Source organism: Bos indicus, chromosome 7 (genome assembly GCF_029378745.1).
Source record: "Bos indicus isolate NIAB-ARS_2022 breed Sahiwal x Tharparkar chromosome 7, NIAB-ARS_B.indTharparkar_mat_pri_1.0, whole genome shotgun sequence".
In the NCBI taxonomy this organism is placed as follows: domain Eukaryota; kingdom Metazoa; phylum Chordata; class Mammalia; order Artiodactyla; family Bovidae; genus Bos; species Bos indicus.
Genome location: NC_091766.1, coordinates 28,793,419 through 28,817,233, shown reverse-complemented (window position 1 = coordinate 28,817,233; position 23,815 = coordinate 28,793,419). Strand labels below are relative to the sequence as shown.

Sequence of the window (23,815 nt, the reverse complement as noted above, 5' to 3'; positions counted from 1 at the left end):
CTCTTCAACCAGTTACTTCAGATGTGAAACAATATAAAGGCATAAAGCCTCGTTGTTGGAACAGCCTCCATTTATCAAAGTGCGCGGTGGCTAGTCTTCTGATCTTCATGGAAAAGTTAAATCGGAGTCCTTTTTTCCCTATGGACTCCACTTTGAGAAAAATGTTTCTTAAATCACCGCTGCTTGCTTACTTCTGAACTGGCTCAAGAGACAATTTCTACTTGTGGTGCCTTATTTTCCCCTTGGCTGCAAAGATTCGGTTCAAATTTCATTTCCATCACAAAAGAATTTGCAAAGAAGGAAAATGAAGAAACATAACTGAAGTGCGGCTGTGCTAGTCATAAGATTATAATAAAGCACGGATTTGATAGCATTATCCATGTACTGTGGTGAACCACACACAAATAAACAGTTCTCCATGAAGAATGAAAACCCGAGGCTTCTGCCCTTCCAATTCAAACATTATTGTTGCTTTTAACATGAGCCGTCTGTAAATCAGCTGAGGAGGTGACAGGAAATCCAAAAGTAATCTGGTCTGGCTAGGCACACTTTGTTAAAAAAAAAATAACAATAAGAGATGCTTTCCAATTCATCCTGATGATGTTCTCAGTGAATGGATAAAACTATAAAATCCAGGCATGGAAACAAATAGTACTTTTATGCAAACTGAATTCAAACACATAGCAGGTATAGCAACCAAGAAAGTACAGCCTTTCAGTAAGGGGAAAGCATATAATCTACCAGGGAAGGACTTAAGGACCTTTGAACCTGCAGTGACTAATGCAAAAGACAAAAAGGATGGATCTAAAGCGGCCAGAGGACCATATGTGCTTTCCTGAGAAACCAAACCAGAAGTTTTCCTTAATCAAAAGGACACACAGTGACTTCTAGGAGTTCCTGAAAGTGTGACCAATTGGAATTTGGTCTGTTGCTAATTGAAGCATATAAAAGAGTCCATTTCTTAAAACACACTACACTTTTTTTTTAATTCACTGCCACATGACAAAAACCAGAATCAAGTTGACTGGTAGAAGATCAGTGCAACCAAAGACCAAGCTATTATTTCAAACTGTCAGGGGAAGGCAGTAAAATTGCTACCAGGTCTCCTTAAGTTACCCTTCAATAAAAAGAAGCCATCAGGGAAATAAGAGAAAAAGAAAACACATCAAAACCTTAAAAGTCCCTTTAAGTAAAATTATACGTCTGTGGCACCATGCCATCTGTTCTCTGGTTAACATAATAAGCCAATTCCACGACCTAAATATCTGCTTTCTAAAATCATTATGTATAACACAAAATATAATCAATATATTTTTAAACTGCAAAAGCTGCCTTTTATGGCATTACTGAAATATGCTTAAATGTCCCCATAGGCACGTTTTTCTTAAGATGCTAGTGAGAATAAGGATTCCCAGGAGTTGCAGAAAGCCAGTGGTTGAGCTAGAACAGTCACAGTGAATAATAAAAAAACTAGGCTGGGAGGTAGGGATGATAAAGAAGAAAGAGTAGCTTTGAAAAATCAACAGCAGTGTCTATTCATCACTTCCAACCCATTTGTTTGAGCACCCTTCCCTTTGAGTTCCCTATTAAAACCAAAATATATATTATTAAATTTTCATTTAGCGTCACAGGATGGAATGGGGTGGGGGGCGGGGGTGGTTCTTTCTAAATACCAGATGAGATCCACGTGGTTTAGGGGTCACTAACCTATCAAAATACAAGAAGTATTTGCTTTGTAATCTCTTCAGTTCTTCAGGCAAAAGCCATAATCTATTTCAATACTTTTTCAAAGGTTATGTCTAACCAAAATTTAGCAGGTATGCAGAACTCAATTCTAGGAACAAGGTGCCAATCTCCCTGTCTTGAGTATCCTTTATATATCCCCAAACAACATTACAAACAGCCCAACTGATGATTAATCTCCTATGAATTATTTAACAACCCTTCATTCAGTTGCAAAGGCTTTGTTCCCACTGCAAACCTTTAAGGTTGAATTAAAAAGACCTTGCAACAGAGAGCAAAAAGTCACTAAAGAAACATCATCTGGAAGAGAGACATGGATAGATATAGAGGGGCCAATTACTTTGTAGCAGAGTAGAACAGAAAAATCAACTGTGACTTTTTAAAAAAGAATAAAGCCCACAGTAACTAAAAACTCCCAATCCACTCCCAATCCAACAGCTGTGTATGAAATTATAACATTTCTATACACATGTCTATGAAATAAATACCAGTCACAGGGTACCAGTCTGATCCCTCTAAGAGCCTGTAATGATGACCGAAATCATTCCTGAGACAGAGATTTCACCTGTTCTCTTTCCCTGTAACTTTAAATGTACAGATTAAGAGGGTATTATTATTAACAATAGTACTAGTGAAGAGGGGTTATGTCTACTCTGCTGTTGCTAAGGATCTCTCAGTATTTGCTTAGTTCTGTGTTCTACAAGAATGCAATACAAGTAACTTAGGAATCAACTGTTTAGTATTCAAGCAAAACCCTTGATGTTCAGATCACCGGCAAGTTCAGAGTGCTGGCAATCAAAACTATGTTGTGCTACAGTAATTACTATGAAAAACTTCCAGTGCTTAATATTAAAGAATAGAATAACATGATCATTCCACCTCTTCTGCACATCTAGAGTGTGTTCAACATGGCAATTATCTCTGTTCAAGAAGCAGAGAGTTTAAACTGCATTGAAACTCAATTATAGCCATGACTTTTTAAACATACACTTCAAAAGGCAGGTTTCATCACATTCAAATCACTGAGCAAAATCTCCCCAGCTTTAAAAAAAAAAACTAGTTTTTATCCCTCTCCCACGAGACCTCTTCAAGAATAAAAATGATTTCTTTTTAGTTTTTGGACCCACTTCCTTCTTCCTTTATTTAAGTAGGGGGATGACTGAGCCATGGTGAAAGACAAACAGAGATCCCATCTGATAAAAGCATGGGATGTGCAGCCCTCCCAAATGTCATTACCACACCACCTAGAACTGCCACCATTCTTAAAAACCAGATCACACACTTGTTAACAAAAAACACATTACTTTGCTACTTTGAAGAATGCAAAGCAACAAGGAGTGGTAGATTTATGATTTAAGTGTTCGTGGCTAAAATAGCTTTCCAATTATCAAGAGCCTCTTAGGAAGAGCAGGAATGCATGTGTTAATGACTGCAACCAGGGGTTCCTTCTCCACTTTTTTGTCAGAACCCAGGCACATCCTCCCTGCAGCTTCACCATTAACATGTCTGTTTCCTGTCAGCCCACTGAGAGATAATGTCATTTATCTCAGGGAGGCACAAGCCCAGTCATTAGCTTCTATAAAAGACCTCAAACAAAGGCCGGATAATGTTTTACCCAGGGCTCTTACTAAAACCAGAACCCAGAACCTTGGCAGTCTAAAAGTCAAGGACTCCAAAGTGATCATCGTTAAAAGAATATTTTCCTCATGATCAACAATCCCAGACTAATAGCTCTAAACCAGAGTAAAGCCTATGGAGAGCAAATACCGGTTCAGGACACTACCACACACAATTAGATTAACCGATAAACGCTGACCAGAGCTAGCCTGGGACAGCCTTTGCCCCTCTTGCCTCCAGGGGGAAAATTGACAGAATAATTCAGATACTGACTAAATAGTTAGATCTTTGAAGAACTGACCCCTCATTGTGATTGCCTGCAGGAACTGAATAACCATTATAAAGTGTTCAATGGCTGGGCTTCTGGAAATCTTTTAAATAAAAGTGGAACTGGTTAAAATAAATGTAGGAACATATGTTTTCACAGTGTTGCTCATATTACTGCAATTCTGAGTTTCTATGAAGTACCAGGTGAACTTTTTTTAAATTAAAAAAAAAAAAAAAACAGGCACACACAGGCACAGTCAAAATTGGAGCAAATCTCAGCCATTCAACCCATGTTTTTCATGCTGAAAATGAAGAACAGATGGTTCTTTCCATGTTGTTTGAATCTGGTTATTGAACACCTCTGTGGTTAGGGAGATTTCTGCTTAGCACTTTCGGCATACATTTCATTTACTAACTATAAAATGCTGCTTAGGAAAAATAAGTCTTTATAACACTCTAATTAAAACCATCTTGCAGCCAAGCAATTTTACTTGAAGAGCATTCTTAACCTCATGACATTTTGACAATCAATCCCTCTAGCCCACCCTCCCCTTCTTTTTACAGACTATTTGCAAAGTTATTAAAAGTTGGTAAACATTATTTATCTCTTTTAGCACAATCAGTTGTTGAGTTTTCTTTTTTTTACATCTCTCCAGCAAACCCAGCAGATTTCAGATACTATGCTCAGAACCCAGTGATGTGCCTGGCCATGCAAATATTCCAAGCTTCCATGGGTTCTCACAGAAGACTTCCTTGGGGAAAGGGCAGCCCATCTCAAAAGCCCTGTCACCCTGTGAAGAAGCCAATAAAAAGAAAGGAGCTGAATCAATGCTGATTGGGAGCTGCCCTTAGTTACCAACCTTTTTAACAGCTAAGTCCCTTATGTAGCTTTCCAAACAGTTTGCTGTCCAACAACAATGGACTTTGTTCTTTAATTATAGCAAGTGACCTTTCTGCCCTTTTATTTCACAGTAGATAAACTGTGCTCTCTAACTAGAATTTGTAGGGGGCACTGTATTTGGGGGGAACCCTATCATTCACAAAACTCATTAATCAAAATATGTTCTTCAACTACTCACGCTCACTTAGACAACGTGCCAGAATTCCCTAGTGAAGTGTAAAAAGGCTTCTACAAGAGAAGAAAATGAATGATATCCTTTATAGACAGGTCCATTTGTAGATACCACATGTAGGCTGTTAAGGACCAGCTTAATGAAAGCAGCACAATATTACTAAAACCATTCTCTTTGCTAAATAAATGTGCACTGAATAGTTAGAACCCCAGACCCAAACATAAGATTCCCTGTGCTTTTAATGTGTATCTGAAGTCTCAGCTGTTTTTAAGAACTCATCTATGTATTTTTTAACTTCTCAGTGATCAAATAAACCCATATACCATACTGAACTTTAGCCCAGCTGATTGCCTGTGTCTGATAAGTCAAAACTATAAGACAGTTAAGGAGGACACATGCAGAAGAGCCTCAATGCAGGCTATTATGCTTCAAAAGAAAAGGAGGGGGCAGGTGGAGAAGCAGGTTTTAACAACCAAAAGCCAACCTGTCAAATCTACTTATTCAGACACGTCACTGGTGGCTTAACCACAAAATGGGCTATAGAAATACAGCTCAAACATCTTAGAATTATGGCATGTTTTGATTTTGTTCACGTATTAAGGGAGTGGCGACTTTTACAACATACTTGTGGTTTCCACATAAAGGAGTAGAATGCTCATTGATTTAATTAGGTTTCATAAGGTCCAATTTATCATGTTTTACATGACTTTCTGTAGTGAAGAGACAGAATAAACAGACCAAAAATAGACATTTAAGCATGCTGTGAAAATTAACCAGTGACAGCAAGTCTTATGAATCTCCTGTGAACCATCCAACCAGGGAGGAAAAAAAAAAAAGCACAGACACCACACTGCACCCCCCTCTGGTTTTCACATTTGGCCCCTTCATGAGCCACATCCGACTGCTGAAAATTAATCATCTTCACTTTTGAGACACTTACTCTTCACAACCCAGACAATCAAACAAGGCTTTGAAATTAAACCATTGTACAAAAACGTCAAAAAGCCTTTCTCAAAGGATGCCTCAGTGTCCGAATTATCTGGTCAGGTAAAGCTTGTCCTACTAAATCTTTCCCTCAAGAGGTCTCCTCCCATCATTAGACATTATTTTCTAAACTGAAGTCAAGTTTTACACAACCAAGAGTTAGTGGCACTGGAGTTACTTCCCTGGGAGGCATCTGTACAAGGCAGTGCCATTCCTGTGTGCCAAGGAGGAAACATTCTTAAGAAGAGTCCTCCTGGGGTGGGGTGGAGGTAGACAGGAAAGCTGAACAAGCTTCCAGACCCTGGGCCACCACTACAGGATTCAAGGCCCTGAGCGCCACCCCTGAAGGGTCGCTGTGCCCACACCAGCAGCTGTGGCTGGCAGTGGTATGAATGGAAATACACTATGCTTGCTCCCCTCCTCCACCCCAGACCTGCCATGACTTGTTTGCTCTTCATTTAGGCCATTCATATTATCACATTTATACTGCTCTGACTGAAGATGAGTTGCATGTATATGAATAATTTAATTCTTTCATTTTTCATCCAGTTTCCTCTGTGACTGGAAAGTGAAAAGAACACAAAAAACTGGAGAACCAACACCATGCTCTAATCTCAGTTGCCATGACAGCAGCCTTTGAGATACTGAAATGTCCCGATTGCCAGCTAAACAAAATTGTTGAATGTGAACATTTGGCTGGAAGATTAAAAGGCTAAGGGGAATGCAAAAGGGCAGTACCTCCCACATTCCAGGCAGCAGTGAATCCAATCAAATGGCTCTGACTCCTTAACCACAGCCATTGTGAGCACTGGATTAGGGCAATTCATCTAGATAGTTAGAGCAGATTAGAACTGCAATTTGAAGACTATTGGCAACAAAAGTAAATGCACTACTGTACTAATAAGATTTCAGAATGCCCTTTAGTAGAAATTGTGAGAAACTCTACATTTCAGCATAAGAAACAAAACCTGGATTTTTAAAAAAATGTATTTAAATTCATCAGTTCAAAATGCTGTCTGACCAAGGGCTTATGGATTAAAGAAGCAGGCATGCAGAAGGTTTTTTTTTTATTTTGGCATCATCTACACCTTAATGTACCTTCATCAACTTCTTAAATTTTAAAACCAAAACTTCATTCCTGTACTCCCATTTAAATCTTTAACAGAGGAAAACAAAAAGATTTAAACAGACAGCGGTGAGTAATTGGACACAGAAATTGTCACCCTAAAACATTTCACATTTCTGATATGAGAAATAGCAAAAATTAAATTATTGAATAAGCATATATATCCAAACAATCATGCCACAAACCACATGATGTGCATTCTGCTTCCACAAGGCACAATCTACAGTATTAAGAGTTAACTTTATAGAGTCAGCACTTCTCCCCCAGCTCACTCTCAACCTGTTCAGTGGACTGAGTGCCTTCAGCTCTGGGACATTACTTAATGCACAGTAATTGCCAGCGCATTAAGTCCTAGGCCTCCAGCACTAAGCAGCACAACAGTGGGGGCAATTTTTCAAAGGCAGTATCTCACCAGACTTTCAGACAATGACAAAAGATGGGTAGAAGGGTCCAAATTACCTGCATCAACCCTCCCACTGCTCAGATGCAACACATATTTAGAGTATCTTTCGGCTCTGTTTTCACATTTCAGCACGCCAATCCACCAAGTCTATTTCACTTTTCTTACCAACCTTTCAGCTCCCTGGTCAAGCTAGAAACCCAAGCGATAACACTCTTTAAATCTCTAGCTAAGAACTGGGCAAGGGAACAAGGAAAGAGCCCTGGCAGCCACCAAAACCATTCCATTCTTGCTACACAGTTATGAAACCAGTGACCCTAGGATACCAAGGTTTCATTGAAGAACAATAACAGGATGATATCCTTTAACAGGATTATTTTGGAGAACATCATGAGAAAAATGTGTGGAGGGTGGAGTGTAAGTTAAAATCCTAGACATACTTCTATGGGGAGGGAACGTGAACCCTGCACCTAAGGACACATTACCAAAAATACTAGGACATGCACATTAAAACAGAAGACAGTTCTCCTTAGGGGAGAAACCAGGACAAGAGGTACATGGGTCCAGGAGCAGGTTTTCTATTAAAAGCACATTGCAACTGGCTGACTGGCCAAGAGCCCTTGGGTAAGGCAAAAGGTACTTAGAGCACTCAGACCCTCCCACCTGAGGACCCAAACACTAGCACCAGAAGCAGCAGTAGCAGCAGAAGCAAGAGCTAAACACTGCACCCAAGTAAGCTACCCTAGACCAAACGTTTACAGAAAAGATGCACAGAAGAGAAATCTCACAACGAACCAGAAAGCACGAAGAAGTGCAAGGCACATAGAGGCACACACCCCCCCACCCCCGACTCCCACACAAATGCACACAAAGAGAAAAGTAGGAGATCTAAGAAGGCGACTTTATCCTACCTTCTCAGTTTTCAGTTTCTTGATTCGCCTGTGGCTCTCCTCCTCCTCCTCTTCCTTCTTTACCAACATAGAGTTTCCCATGAGCCCTGAATCCGGGGCACTTTTGCTAACTTCCCCAGCAGCCGTGACGCTGCCACTCCCAGTGCCCCCGCAGTGGAAGGGGCTCGCGCCACCTCCATTGCTCTTGGCCCCAAAGCCATAGAGGTGCCCCCCGGAAGGGGCCTGGCTGCCACTGCCATTCTGGTGGCCCTGAAGCAGGTCGTGCTTGTCCTTCCTGGATTTCCCCGCATCCTTATCCCGCTTGGCTCCTCGGCTGCTCTGGCTTTTACCTGGCTTCTCCTCTTTGCTTTTCCCGCAGGAGGCTGCCCCCGCGGTAGCAGCGGTGGTGCCGGTGCTGGTACTATTGCTGTTCGGGTTGCCGCCGCCGCCGCCGCCGCCGCTCACACTTTGACCCAGCGCTGAATTCATGCCAGTTGCCTCTCCAGGGCGCCCTTGGACTTCCTGCCTCTTGCCAGTGCCGCTGATCTCGGGAATCCCATACAAGGCAGCAGAAGGCAGAGATTTATTAGCATCCTTAGAAGTTTTACTCCTTTTCACTTTTGATTTGCTGGTCTCTTTGTGCGAATTCCCCTGGGGAGCAGAGGGCTGAACAGAAGCAAATTTTAGGCCATCAGCTAAGGCTGCGGGAGCGCCGGCCCCACTGGAGGCCAGACCTCCACAATCCTTAGAGTTGCCGCTGCTAGTAGTGTTGGTGGAATTATTCATTTCAAATTTCTGTCTGTCCTTCTCCAAATCAGCGTCCAAATCAATTATTAAATTTCCAACCCCGATTTCCCAATCATCGCCACTGTCATAAGTATCAACCGTATTTGGATCCACACCTTTTCCTGCCGTAGAAATGTTCACTGACATCCTGAAGATGAGATCTCTAGAATAAAAATCCGATGAACTTTCCTTTGGAGATGAGGGGACATTCGTTTACCTCCGCTGGGCTTTCTCTTAAAAAAAAAAAAAAAGTCTTCTAATCTTCCTCTTCTTTTTCCTGCCCCAGGAATGGGTCCAGGGATTTTACACCCTTCAGTCCAGGTCCACCTTTTCCTGTGAAGGGGGAAAAGTCGAATATTTCTTGTCTGGGTGTTACCAGAATAAAAAACGATTAATACTGGGGAGTCAGTAAGGGGTACAGGGAAGGATGGTGAGGAAGGTGGCTCATGTATTGTCTCCACAGTCCAATATCAGGTTTAAAGAAAAATAACCAAACCCAAAAAACATACCCATGACAGTAAGCATCTTACAGTAGCTAAAAAAGAAAAGCCCTTTATCAACGACACAAAGATAATCACTTTTAAAAGGCATTAAAATATCTTAAGGATCTGAGTGAAGTCCAGAAAGGTTTAAGGAAAAAAAGAGTTTAGCTTTTTTTTCCCCTAGCACATACACATGATAACAATCCCAGAAACACAGGCTGAACACTCAGACAAGAGGAAGGAACACGTTTTAAACACCCTTAAGCATGTCCTAGATCTTACAATTTAAAAGACCAGATCCTGGAAGTTCTCTGAGGCTAGTTTCAGAATGATGTTGCTAAATTTTCCTCATTTCTAATTTTATTACTTCTTTTTACAAATTGTCTGGGCAATCTGTTTTTTGTTCCCAGTAAGGAACAGAAAAAAACAACCAATAACCCCCCACACCCCATACATATGCCCCCATCTCCTATCCTCTCTTCCCCAACAGTTTATACAATTTTATACACACACGTCTTTAAGATCATTTCTCTATTTTAAAAAAAGACAGTGCTAAATAAAAGGCTAAATATCTGCCTTTTGAGGAAAAAAAATTACATCTAAACAATTCTACCATACTCCTAGGTCACAGACTGGCTCAATCTGTTAAATATGGTGCTACTGACTGTACGGGAAACTGATTAAGACATACACTTTAAGTGATCTGCGCCAAGGTGGCCTCAATGACCGCAAATGAGTGTGTGTTTGACAAAGATCAGTTAAAACGGTTTTTAAAGGGATCAGCCCCTTTTTAACAGTTGATTGTCAAGGAAAAAAAATAAATATACATACACACACACACAGACATTGCTTACCTTTAATCCTTTATCATTTTTTAATTAGGCCAGCAAATCAAAATGCCTTTCCCACTCCACTCGGCAAACAAGCCTGTGCCTCATTTTACTTAAACACCAAATGATCAAGAAGGAACGAACCAAATAACACATCTCAGCCAGAATAATCACTCGATAACATTATTCCACCTCCCCACCCCCCCTTTTGGCAAACGGATCAGTCCTTTTCTCCTTAAAAAAATGTGTCACTGTACAGCTGGAAGATAATGTTTCACATTCACAACAGAAGCACCAAAGGGTTTTTTTTCCTCTTAACAAGCATCGAGAATAATAGTTTTAAAAAAGAGAGCGCTTAGAGAAAAAAGTTTTCCCAACTTCTCATTCCGCCTTCAGTTCCAGACTTCAGAGTCACCGTGATCAGTAAGTAATGATCCCATGTAGCAAACCTACAGGCGTCCGCTAGTACAAGACAGAATGTGCTAACATCGGGATAAATTAGTGAAAGGGAAGAAAGAATAAGAAGAAAGGACTGAAAATCTGGGCTGGATTCCGCCTGTTAGTCGGGAAGTGGCATTTTTCCGCCCGTCCTGACAGATTTGATTTCTTGAACTAACTTAAGAGGAAAGGAGGGGGGAAGGGGTGGGGGAGAGAGAAGGGACCGAGGGGAAGGAGGAAGAGGAGGAGGAAAGGGTGGGATGAGAAGCTGAACAAGAGGAGAAAAAGAAAGGTGTGGAGGGGGAGGGGAGCAGATGATTCAGTGAGCTGATAAACCAGTTAGAACAGCATTCGCTCGGGGCGGGGGGCGGCGGGCGGCAGGGTGGGGAAAATAACGGCGTTTAAAATTGGTTCAGTCTTCGAAACCTGAAAGGATGTGATGTTTTCCTGTTTTATGTTGTTTTAAGAAAAAGGAACCGAGTTCCTAGTATAGTCCCCGAGGTGGGGGGAAAAATCCGCTGTCGCTCAAGCCAATCAGTCATGTGGTAATTCGATAATTAGAGTGAAAAAAAAATTTTTTTAAGGCGACCTTTTTCAGGACAGTTTTTCCCATTTATAGTCGCAGCAAACGGTGCGTCTCCTTTTTATTTTTCTCTCCTCCTCCTCCCTCACCCACCACCTCCTGTGTTTAGTCAGATGGCCCCGGAGCTTGGCTTAGTATTTTTAATTAGCTGGCGTTTGGAAGCTAAAAGCAGTAATGAATTGTTGATGGATTGGAAGTGGAGAGTCGCTTTGCTGGAAATGTCGGGGCTGGGAGAGGGGGATGGGCGAGTTAGCAACAACCAACCATCTGAAAGGAGCGATTTTGTTACAGTGCAAGCCTTTCACATCACGTGAGGATCAAGGGCTCAATTGGTTGTCGTGAGAACAAAAATGGTGACAAGCGTATCAAGAAAATACTGATCTGGTCTTTAAAAAAAACCTGAAGGTCTCTCCCCTCCCCCTACATACACTCGCCGCCCCCCCCCCCCGCAGCCTCCCCCCCCCCCCCACCCCCGCCCTTGCAGTGGGAGCAGCTACAAGTTATGAATGTGAAACATTTCTCGCAGATCTAGGCTCTCGGAAGTTCGGAAGGAGTGAAATGTAATGAGCACAAGAGCAAAGCAGATGTTTTAAAGAAACACCTTATAAACCTTTCCTCAACTTATCTCCAATTTGTCGGCTTTGCCAAGGGGCCAGGGATGCAGAAGACTAGTCGAGGGGGTAGGGCACCTCCACGCTACTTGGATTTTAGGGACCACCCCCCCCCCCCCCACTCATGTCTTAAACAAAGAAAAACATTTTACTAGCTCCAAGCCAGGTCCTGTAATAAACACACCATTGTTACTATTTGTGGGTTTGTTTGGGTTGGGTGGGGCATTTTTCCCCCTTAATGGTGTTTTCGCAGCTTGCTTTTTTTAAGGAGGTGGAAAATGGTAATTATAACCATTACATGTAGTGGGTGACTATTCCCTTGTTTAATATTAAATTATTGGGCACTGGATGTGACAAGAGACAGAAATCGGCTTGTTCTGCCCTTGCCCCCATTTTCCTGGCTCGGTTTTGAAGAGGGTCCTGCCCAGCTAGGACAGGAGAGGGAGAGGTGAGGTGCGCTAGAGAATGGACACTGCACATCAGGATTTGTAACTGTGTCACTTTTATTCTCCTTGGGTCGCCCCAAAGGTAATTTACTCTTAAGTTACCCCGAGTGCCCAGTCAAGCTTAATTTGTGTGAAGAAGTTACAAATGCTTCACCCTCCACTGAATAAAATTCACCCTTCTTGGGTTGTTGTTCTCAATGCAAAAGCCAAACCCTGTAACTAGTTCCTCATTTCAATGCATAAAACTCGCACATTCCCCTGCATGAAGTCCCCGCTAAGTGCTATAGAGAGACACACCACGCAACCGTACTTACGGTCTGTATTGGATCGAGTTGACCTTTTCCTTCTAACTGCATTGAATGTGTTTGGTTGCAGCCGCTTTATTTTGGAAATTATAATCTCTTCAACAAATTTATTATTAAAGAAGATGGACCATCAAATGTCACAGACTGTCCTGTGTATTTTTTTTTTATAAAAGCAAAAATTAAAAGAAAAAAAAAAGGAAAAGAAAAATCCCCCTGGTGCACACACACAAGCTTGTTCTGCAACACTGAAATCAGGACTGAAACACAACACACACACAGGGGGAGTGGAGCAAAAGGAGCTCTCAGCCTCTATACCTGAAAGGGACTTTTCTTTGTTCCCATTGCCCTTTCTCATCGGGCCAATCAGAGAGCAGCTTTTATGAAACTAGGCTCTCTCATTGGTTAGCTGCTTTCTCTTGGCTACTGTAGGGGGTTGAGATATACACACGTATAAAACACACACAGAGAACGGGTGGGGGTGCGGTGGGGGGTGGTTGTGGAGACAAAGCGTTTTATTTTCCAACCAGATTGGGGTTGAGGAACCTCCTGCAGTAAGATGAAGAAAAAAAAAAATGGTACGCCCGTTTCAATTACTACATCATTCACATAAAACACTTATTTATTAAAACAAATCTCAAACAGGCTGCGAGGAGAGGATGTCGGTAAATACAAGTTTGATTGTGTTATCTTGGGGGAAATAATGTATGTGATCGCTCGGTGGCACAAGGAAGCCAAATGAGCCACTAGCGCCTAGCGAGGAGAAAAGGGAGGCTGGCTGTGTGGAAATGATTGCGAGCGTTTTGCTGGCTTCCCTTCCGTGTTGCGAGGACTCGGCAGCGCGAACTCCCAAGACTGATTTTCTGTATTGCAGCTTCTGGCTTTCAACTCTCCCCCACCACTTTGCCCTTCTTCCAATTTTTTTTTTTTTTTTTTTTTTCTTTCCCTGAGTCTCTCATTTTACTCGCTGATTAAATAAGAAAAATCGATCTGGGGGTGAAGGCGGTGGTGGGGAAACAAGTAACCCTTTTGTTCCCAGGCTTCTGGTCCACAAGCAATGAAGTGTGAACGCTAGCAACCATTTAACCACCACTACGTGAATGGTTCTTCCCTGGAATAGTAACAAAGCTTTCCCACCTGGTCCTAGGCAGCTCCAAAAAAATTAAAAATAAATAAGGTCCCAGCCAACCATATTAACACCTCGGGCCAGCCTCATTTTTTTAAAAAATCGATTTGTGGGAGATAAATATACTAGGAAGATTAACCCCTTTAAACAGTCCCTGTGCCATTTTTAAGCGGAGGGATTGTCAGAGTTCCCCTTACTTCAAATATTTAACCCCCTCTTGGGGAGAGCCGGTGTCAAAGTCCTCAGAAGGCAACACCATGCGATTCACTGAGAACACGAAAATATTTTAGAATGTATTGTAGGACAAATGCCAACAACCAAGTTAATGGAACTCTGAGGTCACAGGACAAAAGAGGTTAATATGAAATAACAAGTTCAGTATTGTACTCTAACAGTGAATACACTTAAACGAATGTATTTATATATATTAAGCTTTTAAAGCACTTTTAGTTTTAATTTTTCATTGTTATTTTCTATAACTTTTAGGAGCTGTAATATGGAAATTTTAAAGTCAAGGGTGACTTTTCAAATTTAATTGAAAGCATCATGATCCTAGTTTTAAAGATCCAGCACTACTGGGTTTTTAATTTCTGCATGACAGTTACAATTTAAGAATGTGTCTTAACTGAGTCAAACTGGACACATAAAGTGAATTAGAGCTAGCAGAAGATTGCTTATGATGTAAATATTCAGTGATGACCTTGTGGATCAATAAAAATATGTCACATGTTTTAGGTAATGTCTATGACTCGTGTTTGAACTTTTAATATCTTTAGTTCATTCTTTTTAAATGCCAATTAGTTGTTTCACTACCCAAGATGAACTTTATTCAAAGCTGCAAATAGTAATAAACAGCAGTTTCCATCCCTTGCTGAGGTACATAAACCAGAGGAATGAATCTATAATAGTCCTTAGATCTGCCTAAAAAGATTTACTTTCAAAGCAAAGCTATACATTGACGAGTAGGGCAAATGAGATAATCTGATACCCACTTACCCCCTATTTTAACTTTGATATTTGTCGTATATTTTTGAATGGACAGATTTACAATTTGTGTGTGTCCCATTGCTAATAGAGCATACATACTGATTTTGAACTTTTCTTCTTTTAGAAGAGTGGTTCCTCAAAGGACCAGATCACTCAGGAAGTGCCTGAGTATCCCTGTATCCCTGAAGGATCATCTACATTTCAGCCTTTAAAAGTCCATGGCTACCCTGTATATTGTATCAGCTTGGAAAAAATCAATAATTAGCTTTTAAAACAACAAGACTCAAAAAGGCACAGAATTAAGACCTGATGAAGTTCAAAAAGGGTAGAAGCACTCCTCCAACACACTTGGTTGGTAAAAGCAAATCACAGGGTCTGCAGTGTAGAATTGGTGTAACTAAAACCAAAGTTTAGGCTTCCTAATACGCAAATGATCTGATCCAACCCTAACTTCAAACAATACCTAACCCTAATTCTTAAATCCTCTCTAATAAACCCCACTTGGTTAAAGATAAAGGCTCATGCCAAATTCAATCACATATTTAACCCAAACCATTTTCGATAAATTCAAGCATTTTCCTTCCATTCCAACATTTCCACACTCCATTCACACCCCACCCCCACCTCCTGCCCTCCAAGTTCTGCCAAGAGGCTTGAATCAACCAGAGTTGTTCTGCTGGCTTTGTGCATGTTTGTTTTGTTTTGTTTGACAAAGGGGCCAATCTAGAGACATCAGAGGGCTATCAGCTAATTGATGAATGAAACTAAGATAATTAACTACTGCTTAGAAAATAAGAACTACTCCTCACACAAATTGGGAAGTTCTACCATATTCTGGAAAAGAAAATTTTATCTTCATCTCTTACCAAGATAACAGGGAACACACCAGTTTGTATACTGATAGCCATACACTTAATAATACCAGTACACTGTTGTATAACATGTACACTTTGTAATTTTACATTTTAGTGCCTGCCTGGTAGAGGGGAGGAGCTGTCTGGAAAGGAGTCCAGGAGAAATGATGACATGGGAAGAGCAGAAGGATAGTGTAAAAGGAGAAGTTAAAGAGTGCTATCCCATCTCCAGCAACCCCCATCACCAACTCTGCCCCTGCAAAGTTCCTACTTCCATTCCTAGGTGATCAGAAGATCCTGGCAAAAGACTTTTCCTCCTTTTTAAGAACAGAGAGCTCAATGCTGAGGAGGCCAGGGGCTTCAGGCAGGAACACAAGAAAACACAGTGATCTTTCTTTGGTGCCTATTTCCTCAGATTTATGCTATATCACTAAGGATCAGAAATAATTCCTTGGATTTTTATTTATTTAGAAGGGAATCTAAATATGAGTCTAACTTTTCTCAATCTATGCTAACCTCGACACTACAAAGGTACTCCAGACCAAGGGGGGAAGATAGAAAGCAAAGCTATTTAAAAGAAAAAAGAAAAAACACTACCTGGAAATTGACTTGTATTATGAGAAAAGAAACTTAATTTAGACATAATGAGAAACTCTGGCTGCCCAGGAAGATTATGGGGATAGAGTCTTATCTGTCTGGGCTTATATATGAACAGACCTGCCTCAAGGCTGTGGGGAATCGACCTGGTTTCTAGGGAGTATGTGATTCATTGAGACACCCACACAAACACTAAGCATTCTTCACTATACATATGGGTGACATCCTAATTTCCTACCTGAAAGGGAAAGTGAAAGTCACTCAGTCTATCCGACCCTTTGCGACCCCATGGCCTATACAATCCATGGAATTCTCCAATCCAGAATACTGGAGTGGGTAGCCTTTCCCTTCATCTTCCCAACCCAGGGATCAAACCAAGGTGTCCTGCATTGCATGCGGATTCTCTATCAGCTGAGCCACAAAGGAAGCCCAAGAATACTGGAGTGGGTAGCCTATCCCTTCTCCAGCGGATCTTCCCAACCCAGGAATCGAACTGGGGTCCCCTGCATTGCAGGTGGATTCTTTACCAACTGAGTTATCAGGGGCCTAGGAAAGATTTTTTTAGAGAAAACTCTGTCTTTTCACACATGCTTCCTAAATCTAATTCAAGTTTCTGTATTTTCAACAATAACCAGCTCTAGACAACTATTCCCCAAAAGAGATGAGCACTGTTGTTGATCAAACATTTAGTGTTTTTGCAATATCCTGAAACACCACTGGACCAGGAGAAAGTACCAAGCAGCAAATGTCTAGGGGAGAGAGAGGGTCTGGCATAGAAGTATTTCCCATCCTTCCCTATGGGGGATGGGAGTATGGAAGGAAGAAAGACATGGATGGTTTTCACATTGCCATGGGATACTCCTCATGAGAGACTCGTGGACGTATTGATAGACATTTGGTGAATACAGACATTTACATACACTGTATAACACAGCTGTGTTAACTTTTCAAGTCATTTCTATGTCCTATTAGTTCACCTTCAATTTAAGCTCTTTAGAATAAAACAAAGGGACTCTACTTCCAAGGGAAGGAAAATAATGTCTACCTTCCAAAATCTTTATACCATGGTTCTGTTTAAACAAACTGAAATGATATAAAGGAAAATTTCCATGCTCTGATTTACAACTACAATGAATTTTAACAGTAAAGAAATGTCAAGTTAAAGGAGGAATTTCTCTCTATATGGGTAGGTATTTCCCCATTCCTTCTCCCAATTCTCAACCTGAAAAGAATTAGGCAGCAAATCTTGTCCCTTTAATGCCACAGAGTCCTGGGGAACCCAGCAAAATATTGCAAAGCAGCACATTCTTCTAAAGGAAACCATTTGTATACTGCTCACATTCAGAGAACTGCGATGTAGGTCAGTGTTAAGTATCTGAAATCTTACCTCTGTTTGGCTGGCCTTTCTGGTGTGGTGTGTGCTACTATATCTGAACGGGTGCCCAAGTAAGGTCTACAGATCGGTTAGCAAAGGAAGGCAATTTACATCTCATGTAATGAAACCATTTCTGGAAAAGGTTTTTCTTTTATGCCAGTGGAGACTGGGTGCATAAAGAAGATCAAAACACAAGCTACATTTTTTAAACTACTTATTGGAGATTGCTGTTGCTGGTTTTATTACAATATGTATTTTACAGATTTAGGTAATAACCCTGATTTTTCAAATCGACCTCTGTTTAGACACGTTTCACTTTGGGCTGTTTCTTGTCTGCAAAATTACAGTCATTTGCACGTTATTACAGTGAGTAGGAGACAGATTGTATTTAGCGTTGGGTGGGGGAAGGGTTATTATGGGAAGTGATCTGCTACGGTCAGCACATAATTTCAGCCTGAAGAAAATTGCTTCTGAATGGCTGGTCTGTTAGCTAGCCAAGGAATGGTCACTGGGAGAGACTGAAAAATGCTTCTGCTTAATCTGCATTATAGAATTATTCTCATTTCCAGAAAGATGGTTTGTGGAAAAAATGATTGTAAAATCAAGTTTAAAAACATGGAGGTGAAATGTCACTGCTCTATTTGAATCTAAAACAACTACAACAAAATACAAACCCACCAAGCAGGAGAGGGCCAAAAGGCAGCAGGATACAGCCATGTTCTACTCCATCTTTCCTCCTAGCTTCCCTTTTTCTGACCCCCACTCCACCGCCGCTTTGGTTGTTTTCAAAAATCTTTATGATTTAATGACAGTGGATTTTTACATATGTGTAAACATTTGAGAGAGTAACACCAAATGCATTGATAAAGGTATAATATCACTTGCTTTCATACATACAGGACTACAAGAAAAAGATTTCCTAATATAGCTTCTTTTTGAAGAGTAGCAAAATTCCCTTAATTGTGAGAGAGTTTCATATCCTTTTGGAGCTAGAACTTAGGGATTTTCCCACACTTTACAAACTACATTGTATTTGTCCGTATTTCACAAAGCTGACAGATTAATAAAGCAAGGATGATTGCCTATCAGAAATGATAGCCCCTGTCTAATTTATAATTTAAATTGAACCCATATGAATCACCTAGGAAGTCTTAATACTTGGTTAGAAAAAAATCAGGAGCCTTAGGTTTATTTTAAAGAAAAATAAGAGTATGATTATACTCAGCTCCTTGGCTGCCGAGTATCACTTTTGTTGTGAACAACTGTGCCTCTTTTGTTTTCAAAACAAGCTTTCCTAAAGGATGAATCACTACAATCATTTGGAGAATATGCAATAAACAACAGAAAGCCAGAAAGTTGTTTTGCTATTTTCTCAGCAGAGCATTTCTGTCCCATCCTCAGCTCAGCTGAGCCTCCAGTCCACCAGCCAATCATCATTATGGAAATATGGTTCTCAGCCTGCTGATTGGCTGATTCCTGGGCCAGTATGTTAAGGTTTCTTCAGCTCAATGTGCACTGCATGCCAGCCTGCTCTGTGGACCCTGTTCTTCCAAAAATATTTTAATCGCCTTTTTTTTCTTTCCTTCTGTCTTTTTTCAAGATTCTTAAAATTATCCAGGGAAGAACTTTGTGTTTTTTTAAAACATAATGACCATACTGGGGATCTGCTAAGAATAGAATTTAATGGCCAGGGACATTTCTTCTAACCATATTTTAATGTTTTCTGTTTACTTGGGTTCTCATGGTGTTTCCTTGGATTTTAGAGGAATTCCCACACAAGTTAAAAGGACGAATCATTCTAATGTATGCCTTAATTTTTTTATCTTAAACATGATCTGTCCCAACTAAAATTTTTTTCTCTAAGGTTTTTAAAATTTAAAACATGAAATTAAAACCCTTTTAAATTAATACTGAAAAGTAATCATATCAAACCATTTTTAGGGGGCTTCCCTGGTGGCTCATTGGTAGAGAATCTGCCTGCCAATGCAGGAGACACAGGTTCAATCCCTGACCTGGGAAGATCTCACATGCCGTAGAACAACTAAGCCCCTGCTCCACAACTACTGAGTCCATGTGTGACAGCTACTGAAGCCCACGTGCTTGGAGTCCATGCTCGGCAATGAGAAGCCTGCACCCCAACTACAGAGTAGCCCTTGCTTACTGCAACTAGAGAAAAGCCCGAGCAGCAATGAAGACCCAGCACAGACAAAAATAAGTAAATCAAATAAAATACATAAAAAATTATTAAAAAATATTTTTAGGAGCAAAAAGACAATGTATTTTTCTTCATAATTAAGGCATCTTATCTATAATTTTTTAAAGGTTTAAAATTTTGCCTCATTATCCCTCCAAACCCACAATGTCTTAAGGATGCACAACTTTTTCAAATTTAAAACAGGTTTGTAATTCATGATAGTGAATAATAATAATGGGAAATATACATGTGACCTACCATGTTCCAGAAATTCTTCTTAAAATCTTCATAGGTATTGATTCATCTAATCTGCATAGCAGCCTCATGAGACATAATCATCAGATGAGGAAACTGAGACAGAGAAAAGATAAGGAACTTTTTCAAATACCGAAGCTAAATCTTGGTGGAAACAAGATTTAATGTAGGAAGCCTAGCCTGGATCTGAGTGCTTAACCACTGCACTCAACTGCCACCAAAACATGGTTCCGGACAACGGTTCCACCCATTTTGTGGAATATAATAGAAACATTAGCAGGTGACTGGCAACTTCTCTTCCTGAAAGAATAATGGATTCAACCTCTTTTCAATCAAAGAAAAGTCATTGTGTCATTTTTCCAAGACTGTGCCAAGCAGAAGTCATGGCACCTAAAACTCGGGATTAAAAAAAAGAAAATCGGTTTCTTGTTATTACACAACTGAAATGTTCTAAACATTAAAAAGAAAAATTACAATGGGTAGCAGAGTGAAGTTAAAAATGACATAAGACTGGTCATTTTTGAGACTGGTGATGTAAACATTGGGATCATAATATTATTCTTAATGTAATACACACACATATATATATATTTGGAAATTTTTATATTAAAAGTGAAAGAAAAAAGCTACTACATCTGCAAGGAGGAAGAGCTATCAGAAACACAGTTTATTCCTTGGCTATGGAACATTTTTGGCATTAACCTAAATAGGGTAAAATTGTCTCAAATGACAATGCTGTGTATACAAACAAGCAGTAACAGATTATACTTGCTTCCTACCATTTGTTTACTCCAGTTTTTGTTTGTTTGTTTTAGGTCAAACTCACGTGCTGGGCTATATACACTAAAAATCTGTAATGTTCTATTTATATTTTCAACATGTGCTATGTGAATACTTAATGACTTTCTATATAAACTATATTTCAATCAAGAAGGAAAAAAATCAATCCCACATAGAAATTTACTCAATAGAAATTAAGAAATGAAGATTCAATACTTTATTACAGGTATACTATACACTGGGAGAAAGAAAAATCTTATTTGGTGTTTAGATTTCTTCAGTGCATGTTTTCTGTCTCATTCAAAGAAATAGAGTTGTAGAAATGAAATCAACAGTTCAGACACAGAATTAAATTCTTTAAACAAAATAATAACATACAGTGAAAGCCACTATATAAGAAACACTGAACAGAATTAGACTAAATGAAGAGAAAAATGTTTAATCTTTGCACAAAGAAAACTATGACATTGAGATTAAAAAGAGCATTGAAGAAGATGAAATCATGGTAACAGCTACTATTCTTAACAAATACGATATAATTTTGTGAAACAATGAGATTATAACACAAGGAGTCACTGATAAAACTGTTACAGCAGGAAATGGATAAATCATTAAATATAATGAAATTTAACCATCACTGTGAGAGAAATGATATGTAGTTAGAAAAAGGAATAGAATATAAAAAGAAAGCAACGCTTCTATCTGTGGTTCCACATTACTAAAAGTCTAGTGACAAAAGAGGAAAGTATTTCTGAATCTATTAATAAATAATGGACAAAATTATCATTAATTACAATAATAATAGCCATCTCAGATCCAAACTCATGTCCTGTCAACCTTTCATTTTACTTAACAAACACCTGTATAGCACTTACTCTGTAAAAGTCACCACACAATCTGTGTGTGTGTGTATAACTAAAGAATCAGTATAGACTCGAGGAAAGAAGCGGGTAAAATTGTTGTCCCACTAGGAAGGAGCTGGAAGGAAGGTCATGCCAGACTTTTATAAATATATATATATTTATAAAGAGAAGGTAGTTAGGTTCAGAAGGTCATAAATGAATTATATCATTCTGGCAGAGTTCTTAGGAACCACAATGTTCAAAAAATTGTTTGTTAAATTAATGAACCTATACCAAACTTCTAAAAGTGAGAAGAGTAGAAAGGATTCCCCCCAAATGCAGGGGATCATAATGGTTAATAAGCAGCTCAAGGTGTACTGAGATAATATTCAAGCCAACAAATATACTCAGTGGACAAATGATAACAATAAACATGTAGTAAACCAACTCTGAACTTAGAAACTTTCAACTTAGAAAGTATAATTCCTACAAGCATATCCTATAGCCAAATTAAATAAACTAACCAGAACAAAGAGAGGTCTTTATGAATGAAAACCTGTTGAAAAAAAGGTCTTTATGAGTAAAAATATGTTAATCGAATCAAAAGTTAAAGTCAACAAATAGAACATAGGGTCAAAAATAGTCCCCCTGGGGAACATCAACATTTAAATTTAGGGCAGGAAATATAACTGCTTGAGTCATGAATGAGTGAGCAGAGAGAATTAAAAATAAAAGCAAAAAACCATCAGGGAAGAGATACCTCTGAGAAGGACAGAGTGATCAACAATTCAAAATACATCAGGAAAATCAAGTAAATGTAAGACTGAAAAAGCCTCCATTGGCTTTTACTTGGGAGAAAGGCTTAGTGATTCCAGAAGGAGCAATATAAGTAAAATAGTAGCAAAACCAATTGGTTCAGGACTGAAATAGAGGGCAGCAAATCAAGAGATCAAATGAAGCCTACTTTTTGGAAGCTTGCTGTTGAAAGAGAATAGAGCAGAGTAGTTTGCAGAGAGTCTGGGAGGGGACTTCTATTGTTAATATGAAACAGCCTTCAACATCCATTTTGAGAGAAAGGAAGTGGTACAGAAAGGAGTTAAAGTTTTAGAGGTTAATTGGTGAACACAGATCTGAGCTGAAAAAGGAGGGACAGGGAAGGAGACCGCTCAGCTGCATCTGCAGCAAGACCATTCCATTATGAACAAGAATTTCTAGCACAGAAAACCCAAAGTGGAGGAGTAGTAGAGACTCAGGGAGCTGCTTGAATGAGGAAAGTGCCCCTCGTGCAGCGGGAGCATAAGGACCTCAGTGGAACCCAGAGCAGTCTTAGCGGACAATAGAAGTGAAATCGCTCATATGAATAGAGATCCCCAAATTAAAATTTTTTATTTAGACACCTAGAACTCTTAATAACTCAGCATATCCAGTAATTTCCTGGGATACCTATGAGTTAAGGGAAAAGAAATTTGGGATATTAAAACAGATTGATCTTGTCAAAGTATAAAAAATTTAATGAGTGTATTATTCTAAGTTAGTGTCTCACTTTCTTAACAGTGTTTAGATGATAAAGATAAGAAGGAACTTTAAGACCTTTACATTCCAACTTTATATACCTTTGGGTCACCGTGTCTATGGTAAAAGGCTTCTGTACTTAGAGCTAGTTGTGAACCCAAAGTGAAGGTTTGTCATTAATCCACATTTGAAGTATTTGCCTCAATATAAAATGTAGCTGACCTCATTAAAATCTCACTGGTTTATTTTGCATCATTATTTTACTCTTTTATTTAATATCGTTTATCAAACACCAACTGTATTCCAGACACTGTGCTAGACTTGATACAAAAAAGAACTTTATTGGTTCATTCTTGAGAAGGACCTATCTTTTATATGCATTTTTTTTTTTTTAAAAATTGGTTGGTCACTTAGGGAGGAACCTAATTCTACAGAGTCATTAACCTTTGCACTCTAGAAACAAGAAACTAATTAATGAACTCCCTGCATCCCTTAGCCGAGGCATAGGTTAGTACCAGTACTAGGATGTCCAGTTCTAGCAGCAAGGTTGTCAAAACCACAGGTAACACCAGAACATAAACAAAACTCCGAGACAAGACTGTTTCAAATCTGCAACCTCAGCAGACATCTCAGAAAATTTATTTGCATCAATAAAATAAATACTAAGAAAGAGGAAAGTCCTTAGGATGATAAATATTATTTTACTGCCAACAGA

The 23,815-nt window shown here is 39.6% G+C and overlaps 1 protein-coding gene across 5 annotated transcripts in view; it reads right to left on the bottom strand.

Annotated features, from left to right (window-relative positions):
* The window catches only part of ZNF608 (zinc finger protein 608), a 115,571-nt gene extending 95,581 nt beyond the window's left edge, over positions 1-19,990 (bottom strand). Inside the window, exons 1-2 of one of the 5 annotated variants that reach the window (XM_019964626.2) lie at positions 12,591-12,870; positions 8,122-9,219 (exon numbers count right to left, since the gene is read on the bottom strand). In XM_019964626.2, coding sequence (XP_019820185.2) covers positions 8,122-9,033 — 912 coding nt within the window. In that variant the 5' untranslated portion in view covers positions 9,034-9,219; positions 12,591-12,870. Of the gene's footprint in view, positions 1-8,121; positions 9,799-10,222; positions 11,599-12,590; positions 12,871-19,969 lie in introns of those variants that run through there. The other 4 variants (XM_019964627.2, XM_070793242.1, XM_019964629.2 and 1 more) reach the window with 4 other exon arrangements.
* Between the last annotated feature and the right edge of the window lie 3,825 nt (positions 19,991-23,815).